Source organism: Balaenoptera physalus (assembly GCF_965194825.1).
Source record: "Balaenoptera physalus genome assembly, chromosome: 1".
NCBI classification, from domain to species: domain Eukaryota; kingdom Metazoa; phylum Chordata; class Mammalia; order Artiodactyla; family Balaenopteridae; genus Balaenoptera; species Balaenoptera physalus.
In genome coordinates, this window is record NC_138882.1 from 156943405 (window position 1) to 156967742 (window position 24338).

At 49.6% G+C, this 24338-nt stretch overlaps 1 protein-coding gene across 2 annotated transcripts in view; it reads right to left on the minus strand.

The window, feature by feature from the left end:
• Positions 1-642: 642 nt before the first annotated feature.
• Positions 643-24338, minus strand: part of LOC309646906 (uncharacterized protein) — a 231055-nt gene continuing 207359 nt past the window's right edge. Inside the window, exons 7-9 of one of the 2 annotated variants that reach the window (XM_082433747.1) lie at positions 13792-13845; positions 13055-13098; positions 643-11160 (exon numbers count right to left, since the gene is read on the minus strand). In XM_082433747.1, the coding sequence (XP_082289873.1) occupies positions 11149-11160; positions 13055-13098; positions 13792-13845 (110 nt within the window). In that variant the 3' untranslated portion in view covers positions 643-11148. Of the gene's footprint in view, positions 11161-11848; positions 13099-13791; positions 13846-24338 lie in introns of those variants that run through there. The other variant, XM_082433746.1, reaches the window with a different exon arrangement.

The following is a 24338-nucleotide window of genomic DNA, read 5'->3' on the forward strand; positions in this document are numbered from 1 at the left end:
TGGTGTCTCACAGTGCCTTTGTCTCTGTCTCTGCCTCTCCTCGGATCTGTGTCGGTGAGGCACCCCCCCCCACCCCGCCCCCGCAAAGGAACACACACCGGCAGAATCCGCCTTTTCAATAAAAAACGACAACTGGGAAACAGAGTGAATTAAAAAGCATTAACTTAAAAACAATCCATGTGTCTGCAAATGCGTTCCAAATGGTAGCCCTTCGGTGGGGGCCGGGGGGGGGGGCATGTCGGCCACATGTTCTGGAGCCCCAGACACAAAGTGTAGGGGGCTCAGCGCCTCGAGGTGGGCCCCTCCCGATAGCCACCTGGGACAGCAGGGTCTGGGGAGGGGGACTTCGTCTATGCCCTCACCCTCGGAGACCCCCACCTGATTCCCTGGACCCTCCCCGTGGTTCTGGCATCTGCTGGTCCCTCCTACTCCCCAGTGCCTCCAAACTTTCCTATGCTGACCCCAGCCCTCCCTTTGCACCAGCCCTCCCCACCGCCCCACACAGATTCCACCCTCTTCCTCCCCCACCCTGCCCCTAGTCTTCGACCCCATACTCCTTCCGCACCCAGGGCCTGCCCTGACCCACCCCCTTTCTGCCCTCCTGCCCCTAGACCACCCAGCAGCCCTGGCTCCCGGAGAAGTGGTTAGAACAAAGCTTTCCTTGGCCTGAAGAAACTCTCTGGGAGCTGCGCACAGAAAGGGCGCTCCCCGTCCTGGTACCTGCAGCCTCTCTGTCCTGCCAGATGCTGATCAAAAGTCGTGTCTCTGAAGGCCTGCCTCTCCAAAGGTAGCAGAAGTCAGCTGCTGTCCTTTGAAGCCTCTGACGAAGAGGGGAAATTTCCCTCCCCCCAGAGTTCATCCTGCCACCCTTAGCACTCCCAGCAACCCTCCTCTGCTCCCTTTCCTGGGAAGTGGAAGGATTGGAGTACCTCAATCAGGGCATAATTAGAGAAGAGGGGGCTGTGTGGGGTGCCCAGAATCTACTGCCTCCTCTATGTCTTTGCAACTGAGAAGGACATCCTGAGACCATAAACCAGATGGGAGGAAGATCTGAATTCTTACCCTTGCTCTGCTCATGATAATGACTTATGATTAGAGTAACAATAATGTTAACAACAGTCATCATAATACAGCAGCTAACACTTATTGAGCTCCTACTGTGTGCATGTCATACATTAGCACACAGAAATCACGAATAGCTAGATGAGTTTGAGCAATAGCTTGCCCTACCTGGGCCTCAGTTTCCCTATCTGTAGCAGGAAGGGGTGGGAACTCCAGGCTAGACAGTGAATCTGAAATACCTGCAGTTGAATCAAAATCTGGACAAGTTGTATTTCTTGTCACTTTTCCTATCTGTTCAATGAAGACATCAGGAAGCCAACTAGGAAAAAGTTGCTTTGGAGTTATTCTATGTTCCTGAAACAACAAAACGAAAAAGCCATCCCTTAAAAAAGTCCTAACAGTTCTCACGCAATCAAACTGTTCTTTTTCCTAATAGTCAGCAGTGTGCCATTTAATTTTATTTTTAATGATAAAACTGTTCTTTATTCACTATACAAGGGAGCTTTTCAAAATTCACTGCACTACCCCTATATCACAAGCCTCACCCAATTCTGGCTTATCAGATTCTAGGGGAGACCAATATGAGGATTTATATAAAACTCCCTGGTGATTCCAAAAGGAGAATTCTGATTTGCTTGATTTCTGGATCTGATATCAGATATCTCATCTGGTGTATCATTCACCTACCATCTCATATCTGATTCTCATATCTGATTCTGATTTGAGATTCTGATTGAGAATCACTGAGGTTAGGTTCTGAGAATTTTTGTTTCTATAGGTTTCTTTAAGCAGCTTCCCTGTCTCCATGCATGTGTTGTTCTAGGGAGCCTGTGAAGGTGTATGTACTGTATACATATAAGTCTAGGTCTGTGTGTGTGTGTGCACACGTGCAGGTATGTGCTTCTTTGTGTGTGTACGGGTATAGGTCTCAGGGTGTCTCTGGGTATCTGTGAGTGGATGCGCTGGGAGAGGGCCTGTACCTGTGTGAATATGTGTGTGTCTCCGAGGGTGGGTACCTACGCCTCGGGGCGAATTTGTGTGGCTGTGCCTTTGCCATCATATTTACGTAAGTGAGGAGATATTTGTGCCTGTGTGTGGACATGTCCTGTGTGCCTGCATTGATGAGCCTGCCGTTTTCTGAGGCCTCCAACAAGGCAGGAGTTTCTATGGAGAAGGAGCTCCATCCAGGTTCCCGAAATGCCAGTTGAGCAGTCTCCAGGATCCAGAACTTGCAGTCAGAGCTCCTCCCCTGGTTGGGAAAGAGGGACGACGATTTTGAGCATAAACACAGATCTCTGTGCTGAGCATTCTAATTCTGCAAGTCAAGTAGAGAGCCCGGGCAGCCGCCAGCTAATTAGCCACCCTGGGGGAAAAAATTGCCTGTGTTGGAGTGGATAATGTGTTTGCCTGTTTCCGTGGGATCCTTGACCGACTGAATATCCCCCACCTCCCTCCTACCGTATCCCATGGGCCTGTCTCCCCGCGCCCCCAGCTCAGAAAGATGGTGCAGCATTTGGCTCTAATACATCGGCTTTTCAAACAGGCCAATTGCTAAGCAAATGTCATTTGGGCTGCAGCTTGGAAGGCTCTAAATGAGATAAATGATTCATTTGAATAGGTGAAGATGGGTCTCATGCTGGATGAAGATGAGCTAATAAAGTTCCCCGCAAAATCAAGGACAGGCTCCATGTCCCCTCCTCAGGCACACTGTGCTCTCAGGGGCCGGGGTTCCTCCGCAGCATAAAACAAATCCTTGTGTACCTGCAACCGAGGATCTCAAGCTTGACAGATCCTTGGTCCCAGAGAGCCTCCAAGCCCCTCTGCCCATTTCCCTTCAGCAGCTGCTGTGGGCTGGAAGGAGCAGCAGCCCCGCCAGGCTGGGCTGAGCCCTTCCCAGGCTTGTACACACTTGTGTACACATGCTGCACATGGATGGCTCACACTGGTAGCCTGAGCCCATGACTTCAACCTGTGCTAGACTCTCATGTACACATAGGTCTACACACAGAGGCACACACAAAAATATATAAGCCCCCATTCCATCATTTTTCTGTATTTTAACTTACAATACATAAGTGGACATTAAGACAACACACCAGTTCATAAGCAGATATAGATATGAATTTACAGATATCACATACAGATATTGCTATGGACTGAATATTTGTGTCCCCCCAAAATTCAAATGTTGAAGCCCTCATCCCCAATGTGACAGTATTAAGAGGTGAGGCCTTTGGGACGTAATTAAATTAGATGAAATCATGAGGGTGGGGCCCCCATGATGGGATTAGTGTTCTTATAAGAAGAGGGAGAGAGACCAGAGGTGCTCTCTGTGCCTTGTGAGGACACAGTGAGAAGGTGGCTGAATACAAGCCAGGAAGAGAGCCCTCACCAGGAGCTAAATCTGCCAGCACCTTGATCTTGGACTTCTCAGCCTCCAGAACTATGAGAAAATAAATGTCTGTTGTTTAAGCCTCTCAGTCTGCGGTATTTTGTTATAGCAGCCCAAGCAGACTTATACAGGTATGAACTGGGAATTACACTTGCACACATTTGCAAATACTGATTCATGTATCAGCAAAAATTATTGACACACTTCCAGAGAGAGAGTAATGTGTGTGCCATTCCTACCATTACTGCTGGGATCACTTACTGAACTCTCACTGTGCTGTTTCACAGATGTAGTTACCTCACTTTATTCTCAAGACACGCCCCCCGCCCCGGGGAGACATTTATTAGCTCCATTTTATCAGAGAGATTAAATCCTGAAGGAGGTGCTCAGGGTTGGTTGCATGACTGCTAAGTGGCAGAGTTGGCATTTGGACCCATGTCTCCTGACTCCAGTGTGCATACTCCGTAGGGAATAAGTAGGGAATAAGCAACCTAGCACTTGGAGTTGGGGGAGGCAAGCCTCACAGTCCTGTTACGCCCATGAGGCCAAAGCCTCCATTCCCCAAGGCCATGTGGCTTGTTCAGTCTAGTGCCTTATAACTCAATCACCGTAATTGGTATGTAGAGTTGTCTCCCAGAGCGCCACAGGATTTCCCAGGCTGCAGATCCACAGGCATCCCTGAAACCAGTAAAGAACTGATTGTGACTTTTGTTCAAAATAATGACCAGGATCAAAGTAATAACAAACTGGTTTTAATATGTGCCCAGCTTGAATGATGGGCTCCGCTCCAGTGCTGACAGTTTCTAACGATACAAGATTATTCTATTCTCGGTACAAAGTCACTTCTCAGATTAATGCAGCTCCATGTTGTTAATCAATAATGGGATTGGGCTTCCCTGCTAGTGCAGTGGTTAAGAATCCGCCTGCCAATGCAGGGGACACAGGTTCGAGCCCTGGTCCCGGAAGATCCCACATGCCGCGGAGCAACTAAGCCCGTGCGCCACAACTACTGAAGTCCGCGCGCCTAGAGCCCGTGCTCTGCAGCAAGAGAAGCCACTGCAATGAGAAGCCCGTGCACCGCAACAAAGGGTAGCCCCAGCTCACCGCAACTAGAGAAAGCCCACGCGCAGCAACGAAGACCCAACGCAGCCAAAAATAAATAAAATAAAAAAATAAATCTAAAAAAAATAATGGAATCATTTCATGGTGCCTTTGGACCAGATCTCTAACTATAGGATCTCTAACTAACTATAGCCCACACCCACACCCAGATATCTCATTTACAGTTTAACAGGGTAAAGGGTGTGTTCTGGTTGCTCAGGACCTGCCTCTCCTGGGCTGCCACGTCCAGCCCTCCTGAAGCCCCTCGTACTTGTCTAGAGCTCTCCTAAGAACATTCTGGAGTTTTCATCAACGCTGGGCCACAGGAGGGCCTGGAGCAGCCCCACAGCCATGTCACATTCCTTCAGCCCTGGACCAGCACCCTGGCTGGCTCCCCCGGAAGAAAAATGAAGGTCCTCCTGACAGGCGAACATAAATATTTTCTTTCCCAGCCTGGTTCAGATGGGGATATTTGCTGTTAATAAAGTGGCAGCTGGCTATCTGGGAGTGTCTGAACGTGGCCTTCCCCGGCAGGGAGCGCGTCATCCATCTCTGTCCACACCCCCGTCAGACGACAAGACTTCGCTGGCCTTGCTCCTTTTTGGAATGTGCCTCAGATGGCAGAAAGCAGGCAGGGAGCATTCATGTCACACCAGTTTCGTCTTCTATCTCCTGAGGGCCTGGGAGGAGTGGCCTGAGTTTGCTGTTCTTGGCACGCCTGCCTATCAGGAACGTGGCCATCGGGCGACCCACATCAGGTGGTGAGGCCTTATTTATGGGGCAGGAGGGGGAGTGTTGCAGCAGGCTGGGTCTTCCCGCTTTGAAAGGTGCTCAGACCAGAAAGGGCAAAACGACGTAATGGGAAATCATGCTTTTCTTTGCGGCACGTGGCCTGGAAATGGAGCTGCAAGGCCCGGAAAGGTTTGAAATAACATTTCAGGCTGGAGCCTTCCCTGCCCCCCACCTGGAAATAGGTGTTAGGATGGAAAACAGGGCACCTCTCCTCACCACTCGTCACCAGCCAGGGCTGTTTGAAATGAAAACAAAAAATTCTTCCTTAAAAGAAAATGTGTATTCCAAAGTACCAATGAATTCTCTCCTTGACTGCCAAGGCCACAAAATGCTATATGAAGGCCCAGTTCTCAGCTTGGAGCTTTGGAGGCTGTTCTGGGAAGGAGGAAGGAGCCGCCATTAGGGTGAAGTATCACCAGCCTCCCTTCTGTTGGTGTTGCTCTGTAGCAAAACTTACATTCAGTCAACAAACATTTGAGGAGTACCAGGCCTCTGGGGGCTAAAGAGACACAAAGATTTCAGGTCACCTGGGTTCAAATCTCTGCTGTATCAGGTTGCCTTGGGCAAGTTATTCAACCTTCCTGTGTTTTGGTTTCCCCATACATAAAATGGGGACAATAATACAGATTTCAAAGGACTGTTATAAGGATTCTACTGAATCCTATGCATGAAAGTGCCCACTGCAGCACTTGACTCCTCAGCAGGCTTGCAAACCGTTGAAGGTTGGTGACGGAGCTCTCAGAGGTTTCCTGTGCCTGTAGAATGGGGCAGAGCTCCTCGGTTTTGTAGTCAATACCTTCTGGGATCTGATCCAACCACTTCTCTCACCCAGTGGTCAGGATTCTCCTACCGAAATCAGCCTGCCAGCAAGCCCGGTCTTCCACGGTCCCACCGCTTTTGACACGCTGCTGCCATCCCCATGTGCTGGTCCATGCCGTTCCCATACCCCCATACCCTGAAATAGTCCCCTCCCTTCTCATCTCACCTTTCAACTGGATGCCTGTGTCTTCAGGGATGACAGTAACTACCACTCACTCTGTGCTGTGAGTCAGACGCCTCTTGCGTATCATTTTACAAGGTCAGGAAAGACAGGATCAAGAGAAGAAAAAAAGGGGGACAGGAAAGAGTTTCCAGAACAGGAATGATATGGTCATATTTATCACAGAGGAAAGATCACTCTGGGCCAAAGAGGCATCTGGGGGTCAGGAGGAGCCTGAGAGATCAGGGAGGAGACTATTGCAATGTCCAGGCAAGAAGAGACAGCAACAGTAGTTTTGGGTAGAGGGGAGAGGCTAGATCGGAGACTTTGCTTCATTTATCCATTCAATACATACATATGCAGTGGGGACCTCTTCATTCATTACATAGTTAGTGGGCAGGCTCTATGCCAGCTGCTGGTATACAGCAGCGAACAAAGCAATACAAAATCCCTGCCCTCCCAGAGTTGACATCCTAGTGGGGAAAACAGGTAATTAACAAAATAAATAAGAAAAATGTACAGGGATAAGTGCTATGGAGAAAAACTGAAGCAAGGGAAGGGGATGTAGAAGGAAGTGGTCAGTGATAAAATTACAGATGCAGAGCCAGAGAAGGCCTTAGGGTAACTTTTGAGCAAAGCCCTAGAGGAAGTGAGAGGGCCAGCCCTGCAGATGTCTGGGACGCACCCCAGGCAGAGGGAACCAGGAGTGCAAAGGCTTGGGGCAGGAATGTACCTGGGAGAGGATTGGGAGAGGAGGTCAGAGATGAAAAAGGGGCTGGATTGTAAAGGGCCTTGTGCGTCCCAGCAAAGACTCCTTAAGGCACCTTGACGTCAGGGGCCTTGGTAGTGCACCTTGGGCAAGTCCCTTTCCCATCCTGCCCCTGATTCCTCACTGTGGAGGCTACGAGTGGTGTTGAATGTGGTTGTGAAAGCTTTGAGGTTCATTCCATATGCTGAGCAAAAAGATCAGACCCTGCAGGCCCTGAGATTCTACATGTTAAAGTCTTCAGACGTTTCTAAGTCTGACTTTCAGTACTGGAGGTGCTGAGGTAGTGGCCATGGTGCTGACCTCAGGATGCAGAGGGCCCAGCTCACTGATGGGAGCCCATGCCTCCCAGCCTGCTGCCTCTGCCCCCAGGGAAGCTGGAGAGGGGCTGACTTCCAGCACCTCTGGCTTCTCGGCCTTGTGTCCATAAACTCTGGGTCATGTGGCCTGGATGCTTTCCCTTGTAATTGATTAATCTTTACCCATCATTCCTTCATTCCTTCGTTTATTCTCCCTGCTATTCATTTATATATTCATTCCCTTCCTCACTCTGTTTGCTTATTCCTGTCTTGACTCATCCCTCACTTGTTCAGTTATTTACTCACTAATTTTCCTCTCTCGTGGCATTTATCACAGAGAAACTAAATAAGTAATGGATTGTGTGAGCCTGACTTCTCAGCTGAAATGTAAGGGCGCAGGGGCAGAAAGCATGTCTTATTCACAGCTGTCAAACCAGCAGCTGGCCTATAGCACGTGCTCTATAAATGGAATTCCTATATCCATTCATTCACTGCACGCTCATTCATTCCTTCAGGTATTTGTCAAACCTCTGCATGTGCCAGACTCTGGGCCTGGCACATTTTAGAAGAGGAATAGGAAAGAAGAAAATATAGAGACACATTATCTGAGACCCAGTCATCCATCCATTCCATTCATCCGTTCACTTATTTATTCTTAAATAAACACCTACTACTGTCACTTAGTACCAAATCCTGAGCTGGAAATTGCTTTACTCAAGATGATCAAGGAAAGGTTGAGGTTGGGTTGGAGCTGGGCCTCAAAGAATGGGTAAAATTTCAGGAGTAGCAGGGAAGAAATGTAGTCAGGGGAGGGAACAGCATGAACAGAGGCTGCAAGGGACATCACAGCCAGGTGGGTTCTGACTCTGCAAATAACCCCTCTTGGTAGGTTGCTAGGGGCTGCCTGATATACAGAGAGCTGGGGGCAAGTCATGGAGGGCTCTACTTGCTGGGCATAAGGGTTTGCTGTGCTCCAAGGGAGGCTGACTTGGGCTTCTCATTTCCAGCTCTGCAGAGGCCAGTGGGGCAAACAAGTGCTAAAGGTTTCCAACCGGGTGTCCCTGGAGCACTATGAGTTCCTTTTTTCCCTGAGAGGGGGAAAAGTCCTTCAAAGATGGCTAAGATTCCCCAACAGTACACACAAGCCCAAATGGCTCTTAGAAAGCTTTGTGATGGCTTTAATGCAAATGAATCAAAAGTTTGTAGATTACATTTTCCTCCCAAAACACATGAGATAGTGGAAATCAGAAGGAGAGTGTTTAGGGGTAGGAACCTGGGTGTCCAGGACCCACTAGAGTCTTCTGGGTTCTCTCCGGCAGAGACTGGGGGTTCCTGTGGGACTGTGGGGAGGCAGGGCCCAAGCCTGGGCACCCAGCTCCCTTGAGCTCACCTGTGGACATATCTTAGCACCAAATGATGCATGAAGGAGGTGCCAAATGTGCAGTGCCACGGTTCCAGCCAATAGGCTTGGATCTCAACAAGGACAAAGGATGCTCAACCATCTGACGCTGCCGGTCTCCAGGTCTTCTGGGCCCTGCAGGGCCCCAGCAGAGTTCCTAGCCTCCTCTCGGTCCCTTGACCGGGCAGAATTTTCTCCTGGGCCTAGGTCTCTGGAGGACAGCAGATCCTCCGGCTAGCCAGGAAGGAGATTAAACAACCAATAATGACAAAAACAACGGAATCATTTCAAAACTTATCCTCTTACATGTAATAACATTCAGCTAACAAAGCACCTTCGTAATCAGTATCTCATTTGATCCTCATAAGAAACCGAGGAGATGGAAGGTGGTGGGAAGCAGTTTATGATTCCCATTTTACTTCCAGGTGAGGAAACTGAAGTCCAAAGACTTTTCCCAAAGTCACACCTCTGCTAAGTTTCCCTGAAGGGCCCATTGCATCAAACCTCCGAACCAGTAAGAGCACAGCATCCTTGTTCAGTGAAGACGGTGTCCTGGATGGAAAGAGCAGTAAGTGGTTCCTGTGGTTGAGACGGGCCATCGGAGGCTGTGATCTTTCCTCCCACCTCCGTGTGACCTGTGGGTTGGAAGGCAAGGCAACAACCTGCAGCGGGGTTAGGGCTCAACAGTGAGGCGGATCAGGGTTCTGTGTGTGACCTGGGCCTGTGTCCAGACAAAGCAAGAACCAGAGTCCAGGCCTCCTGACCCCAGCCCAGTGATATCGCCACCACACCTGCCCTGACACAGACCTTGCAAGGCCCTCCCTATATCTGTAGGCTCCCTAACTGTAGTGAGAGGGCATGAGAGAGAAGGCCTCTCAGGCTCTTTCAGGGTCTGGGCTGTTGCTGTGATCAGACCCGAGCTCAGGATGTGAAGGTGGAGGGTGAGAGCAGGAAGTCCCAGGGCTCCAGGGGTGGGGCAGGCGCGGCAGGGGACACAGAGGGCACTAAAGCTACCCCTGACCAACCCACCCTCACCCCTGACTTACTCCTCTCCAGCTCAGAGGTCCCCCCGCACCCCGCTTCCACATCTTGTTGACTTTCGAATTTACAAGGTGTGCAGATTGCCAAGGCCCAGGGATGATTACACACCTGCACCCACCTTAGGAAAGCATCCTCCTTATCCTGGTCCCCACCAGCAGCCTGAAGGTGGGGCAGGAGCACAGGATGGGATCTCTCAGGTGCTGTGAAAAATTTAAAGAGGAAAACAATTGAAAAGACAACAGAAGAGAGAAATCAAAGGCAAGTTCCATTCTAGGATGAAAAGCAGGAGGATTCAGGTTCAACTTGATTAGCGGTCCTGTTCTGAAACTCTGCCTTCTTGATGCCGCCTCTGACTCCAACCATCAGGGCTCAGGCTGGGGTGAGGAGCTTTATGGTATTTGCTTGGTTTATTGGCTCCGCGGAAGAGGATATGAGGGCCCAAGCAGTTCTCTGGAGATAGGACCCCTCGAGGAAAAGCCAAGATTTATGGTTTCCGGAAACCCTCAAGGTTACTGGGCTGGGCAGAGTGGGCTTTCCTCAGCCCTCAGGTTTAAGAGGGGAAGGGCCTGGGGGCAAAGGAAACCCCAGAACTGTGGTGGGAACCATCCCCACAAATACTTTCTCTTCCGTCACCTCCCTTGAGGCTCAATAAGACTCCACGATCCTGACAATCCTGCGATTTCCTCCGTCACTGTGACAATGGGGCGACTGAGGCTGGAGAGCTGGTGGGCCTGTCCAGGTCTACAGAATCAGTGTCAGAGGAAGAACTCAAACCCAGCTCCCAGCCGGGGGCTCTCCCTCCCTGAGCTGTTGCCACTAGAGTGACCTTCGAGACCCCAGTCATAAATCCCCGAGTCAGAAAAACAGCGTTGCTGAGGCTCATGCCTGGAGTCGCCTCTGTGTCACCCCACGCAGATCGGGGACAACAGCCACGCACCAGGGCTCAGTGAGGTGGCCGAGGCATCCCCCTACCCCAGCCGGTGACCACAGCAAGGGTGCTTGACCTGCCAGGGAGTACCCACCCCCGCCAGGCCTGTGGACACTGGCCCTGGCCACGTGGCTCCGGACACAAATGTTTCGTTGACAACCCTACTTCACAGGCACAAGAGGCTGGTTCCTGACACAGCCTTACGGTCTTGTGTGGCCCCTGCAAGCAGGGAAAATTTGATTTCTGGGCTTAATTAGGGGACATGCCATAAATATTCATGCAGCAAAATGAGCCCCGCTCACAAGCGCAGCTGCTTCCCGCTTGGGGGAAATTAACATTGTTTTCTAGCCGGTGAGTAACGAGGCTCCACTGCTGGAAGAGGAGCCTTTTCAACAGCCTCTCTAGGACAGAGAGGGAAAACCACACTCAGCAGCACCCACACCCGGGGAGCCCCATCTCTGCAGGGAGCCCCCCCCCAGGTGCTCAGCCAAGCAGAAGACCCCTGAGCTGTACCCTGAGAACAGCCGTCAGCAAACTACAGCCCGAGGGCCAGAGCCACCTGCCACCTGTTTTTTGGGGAAGAAAGTTTTATTAGAACACAGCCATACCCATTCATTTAGCTATTGGCTACGGCAGCAGAGTTGGGGGTGTGGTGACAGAGACCTTATGGCCTGCAAAGCCTAAAATATTTACTGTCTGGCCTTTTACCAAAAAAGTTTGCCCACTCCTGCTCTAGAAACTTCTCATCATGAGGTCCATTTTTATTAATGAAAGTCCCATAATATTGAGCTCTCTGGAATCTTAGGAACATGGAGCGGTTTTCGAATCATATGGTCTTAGAATCTTATGCGCACAGACTCTGAAACCGGTGTCCAATCTCAGCTCCACCACTTCCTCAGCTGCGTGACTATGGGTAGGTTACTTAACTTTCTCTGCCTCAGTTTCTTTATCTATAAATTGGGGGTACCTATATGGGAAAAGAATCTTAAAAAGAGTGGCTATATGTATATGTATAACTGATTCACTTTGCTGTACAGCAGAAACTAACACAACATTGTAAATCAACTATACTCCAATAAAAATTTTAAAAAAATATTGGGGGTAATAACAGTCCTGATCTCATGGGGTTGTTGTGAAGATTAAGTGAGTGAATGTTTGTAAAGCCCCTACAAAAGTGTTTGGCACAAGCATTATGTAAGTGTTCTGTTAAATAAGTGAACTCAGTCTCCTATTATTTCAGAATCCTCAAGAGCAGAGAACCCTAACCCCTTACAGATTTCCGCCTGTCAAGACCTTAGACTCTCCACTGTAACAGGGAGAGCCCCGCATGTTTCTGCTTTGCTAAATGCTTTACACTATCTCATTTAATCTCCAAAACAACTCTTTGAAGTAGGAATTACTGCCAATTTGCCTATGAGGAAATTGAGACTTTACGAAGGTTAGGAGACTAACCAAAGGTCACGCGGGGTGAATTGCAAAGCTGGAACGTGAGTCCAGGTGTGCCTGACTCCAAAGCCTGCCTCCCAGATGTTCCCACCTCTCACCCACTGCCACAGCCCCTGTTCCATACCCGTCACAGGGTCCTCCAGCCACTGCTGGACACCTGCTGTGACAGGGCGCTCACTAGCCCAGGAGAGCTCACGCTGGATTCTGCTCTTGCATCTGCCCACTTCTTGGTCCTAGTTCTGACTGTCTCCTGCCGGCTCTGAAAGGCCCAGGTGGGAGAACGAGGGCACTTCCGGGGGTGTCTCCCAACTTGCTGGGAGCCAGCAGTAGTCTGGGCTGCAAGCATTTGCAGCACACTAGACCCGAGTGGAAAGACTAAGCTCCATACCTTTGGACAGAGCACTCCTCCAGGAAGTCCTCCTTGGTGCCGACAGGCAGCAAGGACCCCCCTTTCTCCTCAAGGCTCCCAACACTTCTGCCTGAACCATCACTGGATGAGGCCAGAGCCACGCCCTAGTGTGACTTGTTATGATAACCCTGGGGCCCTCTGACACTTGTATTCTTTCTGCTTGCTTTCGAAGCATTTTGAGCTCTCTCTCCTACAGTTCTGTGGCATTGAGATGCTCATCAAATGCTTGTGGCATCACATTTATCCTTACAGCATTCTCAACCTGGAGGTCACTATCATTCCCATTTGCACCTGAGACCCAGAGGAAGGCTGAACAGGAAGGAAGAAGAGAGGAGGAGACTACAGCTGGAGAGCCTTCTGCGGGCCAGGCATCGTGCTAACCCCTTGCCTTGTTGAACCCTGACAATGGAAGCAGTCATCCCACTTTACGGAGTAGGAACCTGAGGCTCTGAGAGGAAACCGGACTTGCTCCAGGTTACGTAGGCTGTAAAAGAAGGAGAGAGACGTGGATAAAGTATCTACTATGTGCCCAGCACTTTCATATATATGCCTTACTTCACCATCAAACACACACAGAATAAAACTCTAAGGGATTTATTTTTCTTCCTGTTTTCCAGATGTGTAAACCAAGGCTCAGAGAGCCGGGTGGCTTATCCCACAGGGAGTCAGGCTGGAACCAGACCCGCTGGCCATGGACAGAGCGCTCTGGCCCAGCTCGGCAGTCCTCGCGAGGCCCAGCACGCATCCTTTCGGGGAGTGGAAAAGGAAACACTGGGCCCTTTTACAGGGTTTCCGTGTGCATGATGGGGAGCCCCTGAGGATGGCCGACTGGCCACGGATGGGAGGAACGGTTTATTTTTTCTGCAGGCCGCTCTGGAGCCTTTCAAAGGTGTGAAGTTCCACGGCCTGCAGAGGCTGACTGCTGGCCGTCCAGAGCCGGCCCTCCCTGGGCCCCAGCCCAGCAGCCCAGACCTCTTCATGTGCCCCCGGCGGGAACTCCCTCCGGCCCACCCGGCCTCTCACTCGCTGAAAGGCTGCAGAGTGACGGGCTAGAAACTTGACTCTGCTGTTTACTCACCAAACACAGAGACAGCCCTCTGGGCTATCCTCCACCATCCAGACCCTTTGCTACCTCAGGGGAAGAGGGGTTTGTAGCCCATTCCCAGGCTCAGCATACCTGGCACATTCACCTCAAGAGACTGGCCACAGGGAGGAGCTTCCAGGCTTGGCCCTGCAGCAAGAGAGAGTCTGGTTAGACAGAAGGAAGAACTTTCTGCCGCTGAGGGACATTCAGCTCAGAGAAAGACGGGGACTGTCCTGACGTACTGTGCTCTCTTGGTAAGGACTCTGGGTTCTTCTGTATGAGCTTCCTTTCTTTACCCCTACGATGAGGGGTAAGACTGCATGATTCCAAGCCCCTCCCCACCAGTTTTAACATTATAATTCTGAGATTCACAGCATGAAGCAAGGGGCAGGAGACCCAGCTGTACTCCAGCTCCACCATCAACTGACTGTGGGAACACGGGCAAAGTTACTGTGCTGCTCTAGACCTTGGTCTCCCCATCTTTAAAATGGACATAATTATCAAAGGGTAGTCACGAGTTAATGGATACGAAACACACTGTCCAGTACGTTCTCTCTGCGAAGTGCTCTACGTGGGCAAAGTGGATTTATTATTTCCACTATTCATTCCCTGTTGCTTCCACCTCTTTCTCCCACTCACACTTCTTTTGACTCTTCCTCTCTTTCTTTACTTCTTGAAAGAGGGAAAGTTGGTATGTCCTGTTCTCTCCCTAACTGGTTAACTGAGAAATATTTATAGATTGAGAGGTTTCATTTTGTTTCAATTCGTTTTTGTTTTTTGTTAAATGCAGTTAATACAAGTGGGCCCAGGAAGGTAATGGGGCCACAGGGAAATGCCCAGGGAGCTCCAAGTCCCCTCAGGCAGCACTTAGAAGAATCCAGAATATTCCCCCTACTGGAGAATGTCTGGCTGGGTCTCTGTGAGGGTTGGACAGGGAGAAGTCCACGGTCACAGCATTGCCGGACTGGACCAAAGGACCGTTTCTCAATGTTTCCACCTCTAGACCTGCCAAGTCGTTCACTGTTTGAATAAGACAGAGCAATTGCGTCCATGAACTGATTAGCTCTTTCCTTGTATAATAGTCAAGTAAGTTGCATGGCTACTTTTAAAAAACTGAACTGTTGTTGTTTTTCTGTCGCCTTTATTCCCGCGCCATTTTTATAGCTGAACTGACTGTTTTGGTTGTACCGACCTGTTGTTTGTCTAAACTGATCCATTTGTGGAGGAACTGACGCTTGTCTGTCGTGAGCAGCCGTGGGACTGGGGCAGCTGGTCAGGCGCTGTCCCGACAGGATATTTTGGCTGAATGGATTGGACGGGTCTGGGGCCTGCAGTCAAACCAGCTGATACCAACCCTTCAACCTTCCCGCCAACACTGGCCTTTCCCAAGAGATCCAGCCTCAGATGTTCCAGCCATTATCCCCACACTGACCCCTGCGAGAGGACATGTAGTATTGTAATATGTTGAAAGTTAGCCTTCACGTCAAGAAAGCAGAAAGCCTGATTAAGGAGCTGGCAAGCCAGCCAGCTGCCTGTCCCTCCAGGCTTGCCGGGCAGCCCTGCCTGCCTGTCTGTCCCTGTGGCCTGAGCCCTCCCGTCCTGTTCCTCATCCGTGTTAGGGGATCACCGAGCCCCCAGCACAGCCCCCTCATTTGCTTCTTTAACTCACTTCCTTTCATCGCTGACAGGTCCAGGGACTTTCAATGGGGCCACGACAAGAGGGTCCTCACCCCCTCTGCCCCATTCACCCTGCCCACCCCTCCTCGGCCTTTCAGGCTCCCAGTGAAAGGACTTGTCCACAAATTGGGGATTTGCCATTGTCCCCTTTGTAAAGGCTCTCCACTTCCCTGGGCCCCACCCCTCCCATCACTGGGATCAGCAGGGGTGGCCCCAGAGGGGCTGCGGATGTAACAGGGCACAATCCACCCAACATTCCTGCTTAGAAGCAGGGCTGAAGCCTCAGAAACTCAGACTTCGTTTTGGAGCAGGAAGACAATATCTAGATTTCCTCCTACCTGAATCCCCTCCCCATTTTATAGGTAGGGAAACTGAGAGTCACACAGCGAGACCTCTTGACACCCAGCTGGCCATCCCATTAGCTCATTTCCACTCTCTCTTTCTTTCAATACTGAGGAGACTATAGCGTTTGTCATGTATGCTAACCCAATATGCCACACCATTGAAAATGTGTACAAAAGCTGCCATCAGTAGTTGAGGAAGTTTGGGGTCGTGGTTTCGTTGTTTAGCATCTGAAATCAAAAGCTAGAGCCATGAAAACGGCAATTCTTGGATGAACTGCCTCAAAAATAAATAGAAACACTGGCCTGACTAATTTGAAATTCAACTCACAAAAAGGAAGCAAAGCCAAATTGTTCTTTTCCTGTTTCTAATATTTTTGCTCCCAAGTTTAGATTGTTTAATCCAACTTCCTAACTCCAGGTGGGCCAACTGGGGCCCAGAGAGGAGATCTACTTGCCTAAAGGCACACAGCATCGCTGGTGAGGCTGGTCTAGTGCTCCTGGAATGTCCCTGGAGCCTCTCAGGCAGGCATTTCGGTTTGGGAAAAATTTCGGCTACATCGAAACGGTATTTCTAGAACCAGTTGAACACTGCAATTTGGTTTGGGGGCTTTGCAGTTTCTAAACTAAATTGATTTTTAAGAAAAGATTTAAAATTGATGAAAGGGGTTGTTTACAAAGTTTCAGCTATGGGGAAAATCGCAAGATCTCTTAGCATTTCTAACCCGAGCCGCTCCTCCCTAAGGAGGCTTGTGATGCTTCAGATGAACCTGGGACTGGGAGATTCTGTGCGTGAGCTGAGCCAGAGAAAAGGTCTTTTGAGGAAGACAGCCTCCAATTTAAGCGGCCACTACACAGACTCTGTCTTTATGGGGCTTGAATAAAAAGCAGGAGATTCCATATTTAAATTGTTTATCTCTGGCCAGTCCTTTTAGAGTTTTGGGATGAATTCACTAGGAAGTGAACGTTTTGTAAGTACCAGGGTGACGCTGAAGCTGGCTGCTCTGCTTTTGGTTTATTCCTAAACGTTGTAATAAAATCCAGAGTGTTACCATTCATCCCCTTGCAGTACGTATACTGTCCCCCTCTGGGCATTTATGGTGAGTGATGAGCCTCCACATCTCTCCAAACCCCGATGAGGACATGATAATATCATCAACTCATCGCTGAACCATCCTCATCCACTCAGCTTCCATCACCGCTAAGACTGATAACCATCAGAGGCTGTTAATTCCCAGCAAATTATCTAATCCACATGTTGTCCGATTTGTGTAAACCCCAGCCCATGAGGATCATAAAACAAATAAGCATGAAATGGTTTATAGTTTCCAATCTCCTCTCACCTAGAGAGGCCACGCTGCTCAGTCTCAGCCTCGGCTGTGGCTCTATATCCTTCCAGAAGGAATGGGCTGTGTAGGTTCAAATCCGGACCTGTTTGCTGCTGTTTCTGGGACAGAGGCCACAGAAACCCAGACACACAAGTCTGCCCATCCCTCTTGCTCCCCGCTGCCACACCCCAAGGGGGCCGAAGCTTCATTTCACTAATATGTTATCACTGAAACAGTCTTGTCCTGCAAGGCACAGGCGTGGTGAGTTAAGACGCTGGATGACTTGCAGAGAGAAAAGCAAAACTGTCCCTCGGAAAACAGAGGGTAGTAGGAATTTGTGATGATGAGAGGCAGAGCAGAGAGGGGAGGCAGGAAAGGGGATTGGCAGCTCTGGGAGATGCAGGGAACGATAAAATTAGACTGCGTTGTCTAGAGATAAGCACAGGAGTGAGTGTGTGTGTATGTGTGTGTGTGTAGACTTAGGTGAAGATTCGGGCTGGGCCACAAGTAGGGCTAAATGACCTCTAAATCCCTTTTTGCCTCTAAAATTCGTCAAGCCTATGTCTAAAAGCCTGTAATTCCAAAATTCTGTAGTTCATAGATCCTATACTTCTCTAACAAAACAGACACTTTCTGATTCTAATTATCTGTGATTCTAAGAGTCTGTAATCCAATGAGTCTGTTATTATAAACTGCTAGGACTGTAAAAGTCTATGGTTTTCTAATTTTACCATTCCATGGTGCCAATATTCTAAGAGTTTATCATTCAATGTTTCCTTAACTTAGTATTCTAACATTCCACCATTCTTGCATTCTGATTCTAAGAGACCACGATTCTAGATTTCTATAAATTTATCTTCCATATTTCCAATGCTCTACAATTCTAGTATTATAGAATTCTGATTCCATAATCCTAAAATTCCATAATTCTAATGTTTTATGCTACTAAGAACCTAAATCATATCTGTGATTCTATAAATTATTTTTTCAAGAATTCTAACAGTCTATATATTCTGATATATTCTAATAGTCTGGGCTTCTAAAATCCTACAATGCAAAGATATTTTTAGTCCAAGTTCTGTATTTTGAGAGTCTGTAATTCCATGACTCTTAGTTCCATGATCTTAATATTGTATACTGTCATAATTCCAACATTTCTTATAGTTTATGATTTCATTATTACAAACAGAAAGTTGCTTCATCTACAAAGTACATGAATTAAGTTGAAACTGAATCAAGTGACCAGCACAGATGTCCTCTGATTTGGGTTGTAGCGTCCCAGGGCCGCCGGTCTTTCCTCCTCAGCGAAGGAGCCTAGGCTCCTGGAACTGCTGCAAGACAAAGGCGTGTGGAGGTGGGGCCCGGCCCAGGGTCAGGACCAGGAGTGGCCCCCATGCCTCCCAGAGGCCCCTCTTCAACAGCCCAGTTTCCAAACATCTGCCAGCGTTTGGGTCCCGATTGCTGTCCTTTAAAAGTATCCCTCTCCCTTTCTTGTTCTCCATCAAGGGCTCCCATGACAATCATTTCAAGCAGCTAATGAGTTTCAGATGGCCTTCAGGAGCCCGGGACGGATGGAAGCTGGGGGATAAGGGTTCTTAGGCCGCGTTTCATGGGCAGGGGGAGGGGAGGGTGGGAGTGGGGGTCAGAAAGAAAAATCTTTTGTAGCTGAAGTGTTACTGGAACTGCCCACCCCTCTGGAAGGGAGCCCCATGGTCACTCTGCCTACTCCTCTCTGCTCGCCCATGCTCCTTCTCTCATATACCAACCAGCAACCCCTTCCCTGACTCCTCACTCACTGCTTTGAACTTAGGTGAGATAAAGCACTGAGACCAAGATGGCATCACTCACCTGCTAATAGGAACAAGTTTGCAAAAGACAGAAGTAATCCTCATCAGAAACAACATCTTCTGTGACTCTTGCACTGTCCAGCTGTCACCTCCAGGTAAAGCTCTAATGTGCATCACACTGCCTGGCCCAGCATGGGGTTGGCTGCGGGTCCTGGGAGACGCTGCCCCCAGGCCTGCTGGTACTCTGCAAGCCCGCAGCTTCCTCCTATGGGCTGCTCGCCCCCTCTGGAGCACCCCTACCCACCGTGGCTGGCCTGGGACCTGCGCAAGGGCTGATGGTGACCCCAAAGAGCTTTTGCCCTCCCACACCAGGGGGCACGGGGAGACCAGAGGCACGAGAGGGGGTGTCCCAGCTTTCATTTCCCTGGCGCTGGGATACCCAGGAGGCAGCCCGTGCCCAGAACCTGGCCAGGATTACACAGTGGGTTCTGCGGCGTTCTCCGTCCCGGCTGCCGGGAACTTCCCTGGCTTTCAAGGTCTAATTCAGGAATCAACTTAAGCGAGCAGAACATCGAGAAAGGCACACCGGGGCCTTTCAGAGGAACTCGCACACTCCCCGGCCCACCAGGACCATTCCCATCCAGGAATGTCGGGGGACATTTCTGCAACAGGATGCGTACAGTTTCGGGTTTGGAGGGGGTCCCTCCTGGCAAGGGAGACCGAACCTCATAATTAAGTAACTTGCTGTTTCCCTTAAGATATCAAGAACAACAACACGTTCTCCCCGATGCCTAAACAGGACAAATCCCGGGTTGAGCCGTTCCTGGTGGTCTGCTCTCACACATGTGCAGAGGGAGAAAAAAAAATCCCCGCCTGGAAGCTGGCCTCCCTACTTCCCAGCGGCCGAGGCCGCTGCCCCCCTCACCCACCCGCCCCACTTCCCCCTCCCCGGTCGCAATTAGGGGTAATCTTTTGTTGCCTGGAAAGTGTAAAAATCGCCGGCTTTTCTTTTTGCATGCGTAATATCCATTTCCCCTCCAAGTGCGTTATTTGGTTTGGGAATTACATCTATTTACAAGAGTAGATGTTGCACAAAGGTTGTGTTTATGTGGAAAATTGTATCGGTGACACGGGCTGATTGGCATGTGGAGGCTGGGAGAGCAGGCCGAAGAGGCCTTCTCATCAGCTTGGAATAACAAAATGATTGTATTTTCAGCAAAGCTAATTGATCACATACCTCACTGGGCTATCTGTTTACTCAAAGGCCATCCAGGCCCTGGGAAGGTGGAGAGGAGAGAGCCCCGGGGCAGTGGTCACCTCCAGACCGAGCCAGCCTTCCAAGGCACTGGGGTGTGGTGGCCGGGACAGGGGGTGGGAGGGGTCATCGGGTCGTGCAGTGGGGCTGAGAGGTAGACTGACCCTCCTCAGACCGGGCTCTACACTTTGTGGCCTTTCTCCAGGACCTCGGAAATCCACGTGGGACACCGAAGTTATGGGAAGGGCAAGTCGGAGTAGGAGCAGAGGCCACCAAAGGAAAAATGAGTTAATTCCCTTTCTCTCTTCTGTTTGAAAAGCTGACCCAGGAAGAGCTTTTAAGCTGGTGCTGAGCTGGCTGCCCTGGGTCCCGGACCAGAAGAGCCCTGGAAACCTGGCCCTGGGGGTCTGTCTTGACCAAGTGACTCTGTGGGTTTCGAGGCTGTCTTTGCCCATCTCTGGGGGGCTCTAGATCCGGGGCCTGGGCCGGAGGTTGGATGGGAGAGTTGACTGGGGCGGGGTGCGGAGGGCGGGGTGTGTGAAGGGATGAGAATGAAGATTCAGCTGCCAAAGCTGCGAACAGCTGGAAAGCTGAGCCCAGCCCTCTCTGACACCCTCCTGGAACGAAGACCCAACTTCTTACTTTTGGGAAAAGGGGAGCTTATTTTTAGGTTTATGACCAGCATTCCTGTGGGCCCCACCCCCCGGATGAATCAGTGCAGGGAATGTCTGCTAAGGAGATATTAACTCCCCCAAACCGACCCACATAGGCTGGGCCTCAGAGGCCAAACAGCTCAAGTCACCTACAAAAGCACCAAGTTAGAATTGTTATTTCCTCATCAGCGTTAAAACTGCACTTGTGTGGGGTCAGAAAACAAAACAGTTGGATATAGTTAAATACGTGCTTGAATTGAAAATGACCAGTTCTTCTAAAAACAACTTGTCGGGAATTAGTCAAGGAACTCATTAATTTACCACTCACTCTGCAAACACGAAGTTCCTTTGAAAACCACCCCGTTAAAAATCATCTGACATCCCCACCCAGCCCCAGCCCCACCGTATTAGGCAGACGGCTGGTTATTCTGAGACTTCCAGTTGGGGTCGGTCAAATGACGAGTTACTCTTTACAAACAACTAGGCACAAGCACCAGCCCCTGGTTTGACAGGTTTCAACAGTGGTTGGGTGTCCTGTTGCTAATCAATTTCAGATTTAGTCAACTTTTTCTAGAGTGAGGATTAAGAAAACTTTGGGGACAATCGAAGGATTCCCCTGGAGGAATCCTGACATCCTCTCAGACCACTGAACCCAACAGCCTCGTTTTGTAAGTGGGGGAACTGAGGCCTAGAATATTCCAGTCTTTGCTAATCCATGCTTGGTGACATGTGGGCCAGGTTTGTGGATGATTTGGGGGTCCTTGGATCAGGGTGATGGTGAATAAACTTCAGGTGCTTTTTCTCCAAGCTCAGCCATGAGGTTTTTCACCTCTCTCCAGGTCTGAGCTGAACAAACCCCAATTTGGAACACGCTAGGCGTTGGAATAAGCTCCTGGTAGCACTGTGTGTGTATGTGTGTGTACTTGTCCACCACTGCATTTCCAAATCTCTGGCCCTTCCGAAAGACAAGCGGTTTATTAATGTGGTGCTCTCGGAATTGTTTTTTAATTGGAAACATTTTGCAATGAAAGAACATTAATAAAACCTGAATCCAAATCAAACTTCTCTGTGTATGTTATTGTTACTCTGCAGTCAAATGCTTTTATTAGATTTAAAACTTTCACTGTGCTTTTTATCTCCGGCTGTATAATGTTCTACAATTAAAAAAAAAAAAAAAAAGCTCAATGACTCCAAAGTCTGGCAAAATAATATACTTTCTTGGATGTCTCTGTGTGTTGCCAATTAGCTTTGCCGTGAACGCAGGCCCCCATCTATCACCCGCCTCTGGGTGGCTGTAACGGAGACCTAATTTGTTTCATATGCCCTGTGCTCTCTGCGCCATTCACCAGTGTCTCCAGCTGAGGAGCTGCCAAGGCAAAGGAGAGATGAATGACAAGAAAAACCCGAGACAAGCCAGAGGGACCCCTTATCAGAACCGGGCCCAGCTCTGCTTGCCCAGTGGGAACATCTCAGCCTCCGTGCCTCCAATTTCTTCCTCCCAACTCCCTCCATCCACCCTCTCCTCTCTCCTCCACCTCTTCTCCCCTTTTAATGACCTGACTCAGAGCTCACAGGTGGGGAGGCCTGGAGTGGAGAATGGAAGACTTCTCCTTTTCCTCTGGCTTCCCAGGGCAGGCTGCCGTCCTCTCCCCTCTCTGCCCAGTTCCCACCCCCTCCCACCTACTCTTTTTACAAGCCCGACTTTTAAACCCCCAGTTCCCTAGGAATTTTATGAATGCTTGGCACAAGCCAAAATAAACTCATAAAGAAAAAGTTTCTAAAGAAGGTCATAGACCTGTACAGCAAGTGCTAAGCGGTAAATACAAAAGTTCTTCGGGTCGCTGGGAGCTGAGGCCTGGGTGGTGGAAGGTTGGGGGCAATGGAGGGAAAGGGGGAAGCGGGGAGTGGGTAAGGAGTGAAGGCTTCCTTTCCTCTCCTGAGAGGAGAGGAGAGGACGCTCCGAACCCCAGACCCACTGAGTCTTCATTTGAAAAAAGTAAAATTTTAGAAGTCCTGTTATAGTTTGACTTCTCATTTTATTGAAGCTGTAGCCCAGAGAGGTGAGGGATTTACCCGAAGTCACACAGCAAGCAGGCCTGTCCAGTGCTGAAGCAGGTACTCTGTCTCCCAGTCTGGAGGTTTCCCTCTCTGTGTTACTGACACTATGAGGGAAGGAAAGGAAGGGTCCTCAGGGCAGAACCTCTTCTGGGCCTCAGGGTCATGGAGCTGCCTGTTGAAACTCTCTGGAGCAGTACTGTGCAGAAGAACTTTCTGCAATGATGGAAATACTCTATATCTGTGCTGCCCACTACAGTAGGCAATCACCACATATGGCTATTAAAATGAAATTAAATCAAAAATCCAGCCTTCTAGCCACATTTCGAGGGCTGTCCTACCGGATAGCACAGATATAAAACATTTCCATCATCGTAGAAAGTTCAGTTGGACAGCATTCCTCTCGAATGTCAACACCCTTGGCCTTCAAAGGCATCATCATGGTCAGGGTGCAAGATGGTTCGTCCCTCTGGGCTTTCAGAGGCCCTAGAACCTCCACTACCCCACCCCCCATAATGACACATGCACCTTGGGGGCTGCAGCTCCAGCTCTCTTCTCTTTTCATCCCCATGATATCCAGCACAAGATAGATTCTCACTGAAGGGTTAGTCTCAGAAGCTTAGGGTTGGAAAGGCCTTCCAGAGGGTTTAACTGGACCACGCCCAGGGCAGGAATCTGCCCAGAAGCCTCTCAGAGGGTGGCCCATCCACCCACTATTTGCACACCTCTAGGCACAGAGACCTCACTATCTCCCCAGGCAGCCTAGTCCAGTTCTGAAGAGTTGGAATTATTAGAATATACTTTCTAAAATCTAGCTGAAATCTCTCCACTTTCATCCCCCACCCTGGCTTTGCCCTTTGGGCTGTCACAATATTAATTTGTTTTTCCTTCTATGTAATGACCCTTCTAGTCGCTAAACATAGTCTAATTCCTCCCTGTTCCTCTTCAAACAGGGAGCTCATCACTGAACATCTAATTTTAGACGTGCACTGGCCGGCAGAAAATAGCAGATACTGACCTCGCTTGATCTAGAGACTATTCTTCTGTTAATGCCACCCACATTTTAAGTAAGTCTGTTACTCCATAGGTTTGGCCATATGCATGGTCCCATAGCTATATTGTCCCATTGGTGAACAGGATGGATATAGTCCCTAATGGTATTGCTTTTTGGTCTGGGCAAGGACTCCTGCTCCTGCCCCACTCCTCAGGCAGCCCCACACTTTGGAGTGCTTTCCTCAAATTTTTCCAAGTCCCTTTCTGATGCCTGAGACTGTCCAGAGCCAGCAGTGCCATTCAGGTGGGATGCTGAGCCTGGACTGAGACTTGCATGGGCTCTGGTCAATTTCTCCCCCTCAGGGCTTTTTCCACCCTCTTCTTCATGCATGAGGTCGACCAGATGCCCTGAAGAGCTCCAAGATTAATTTCTATGGGTTAAACCTGGGACTCCATGACCAGACGCTGCTCCTAGCAGAGGAGCCTGGCAAATGGGTCACTTCCACTAGCCAATGTGATATTTCTCTTGTAGGTGCCCACAAAATTGGGTC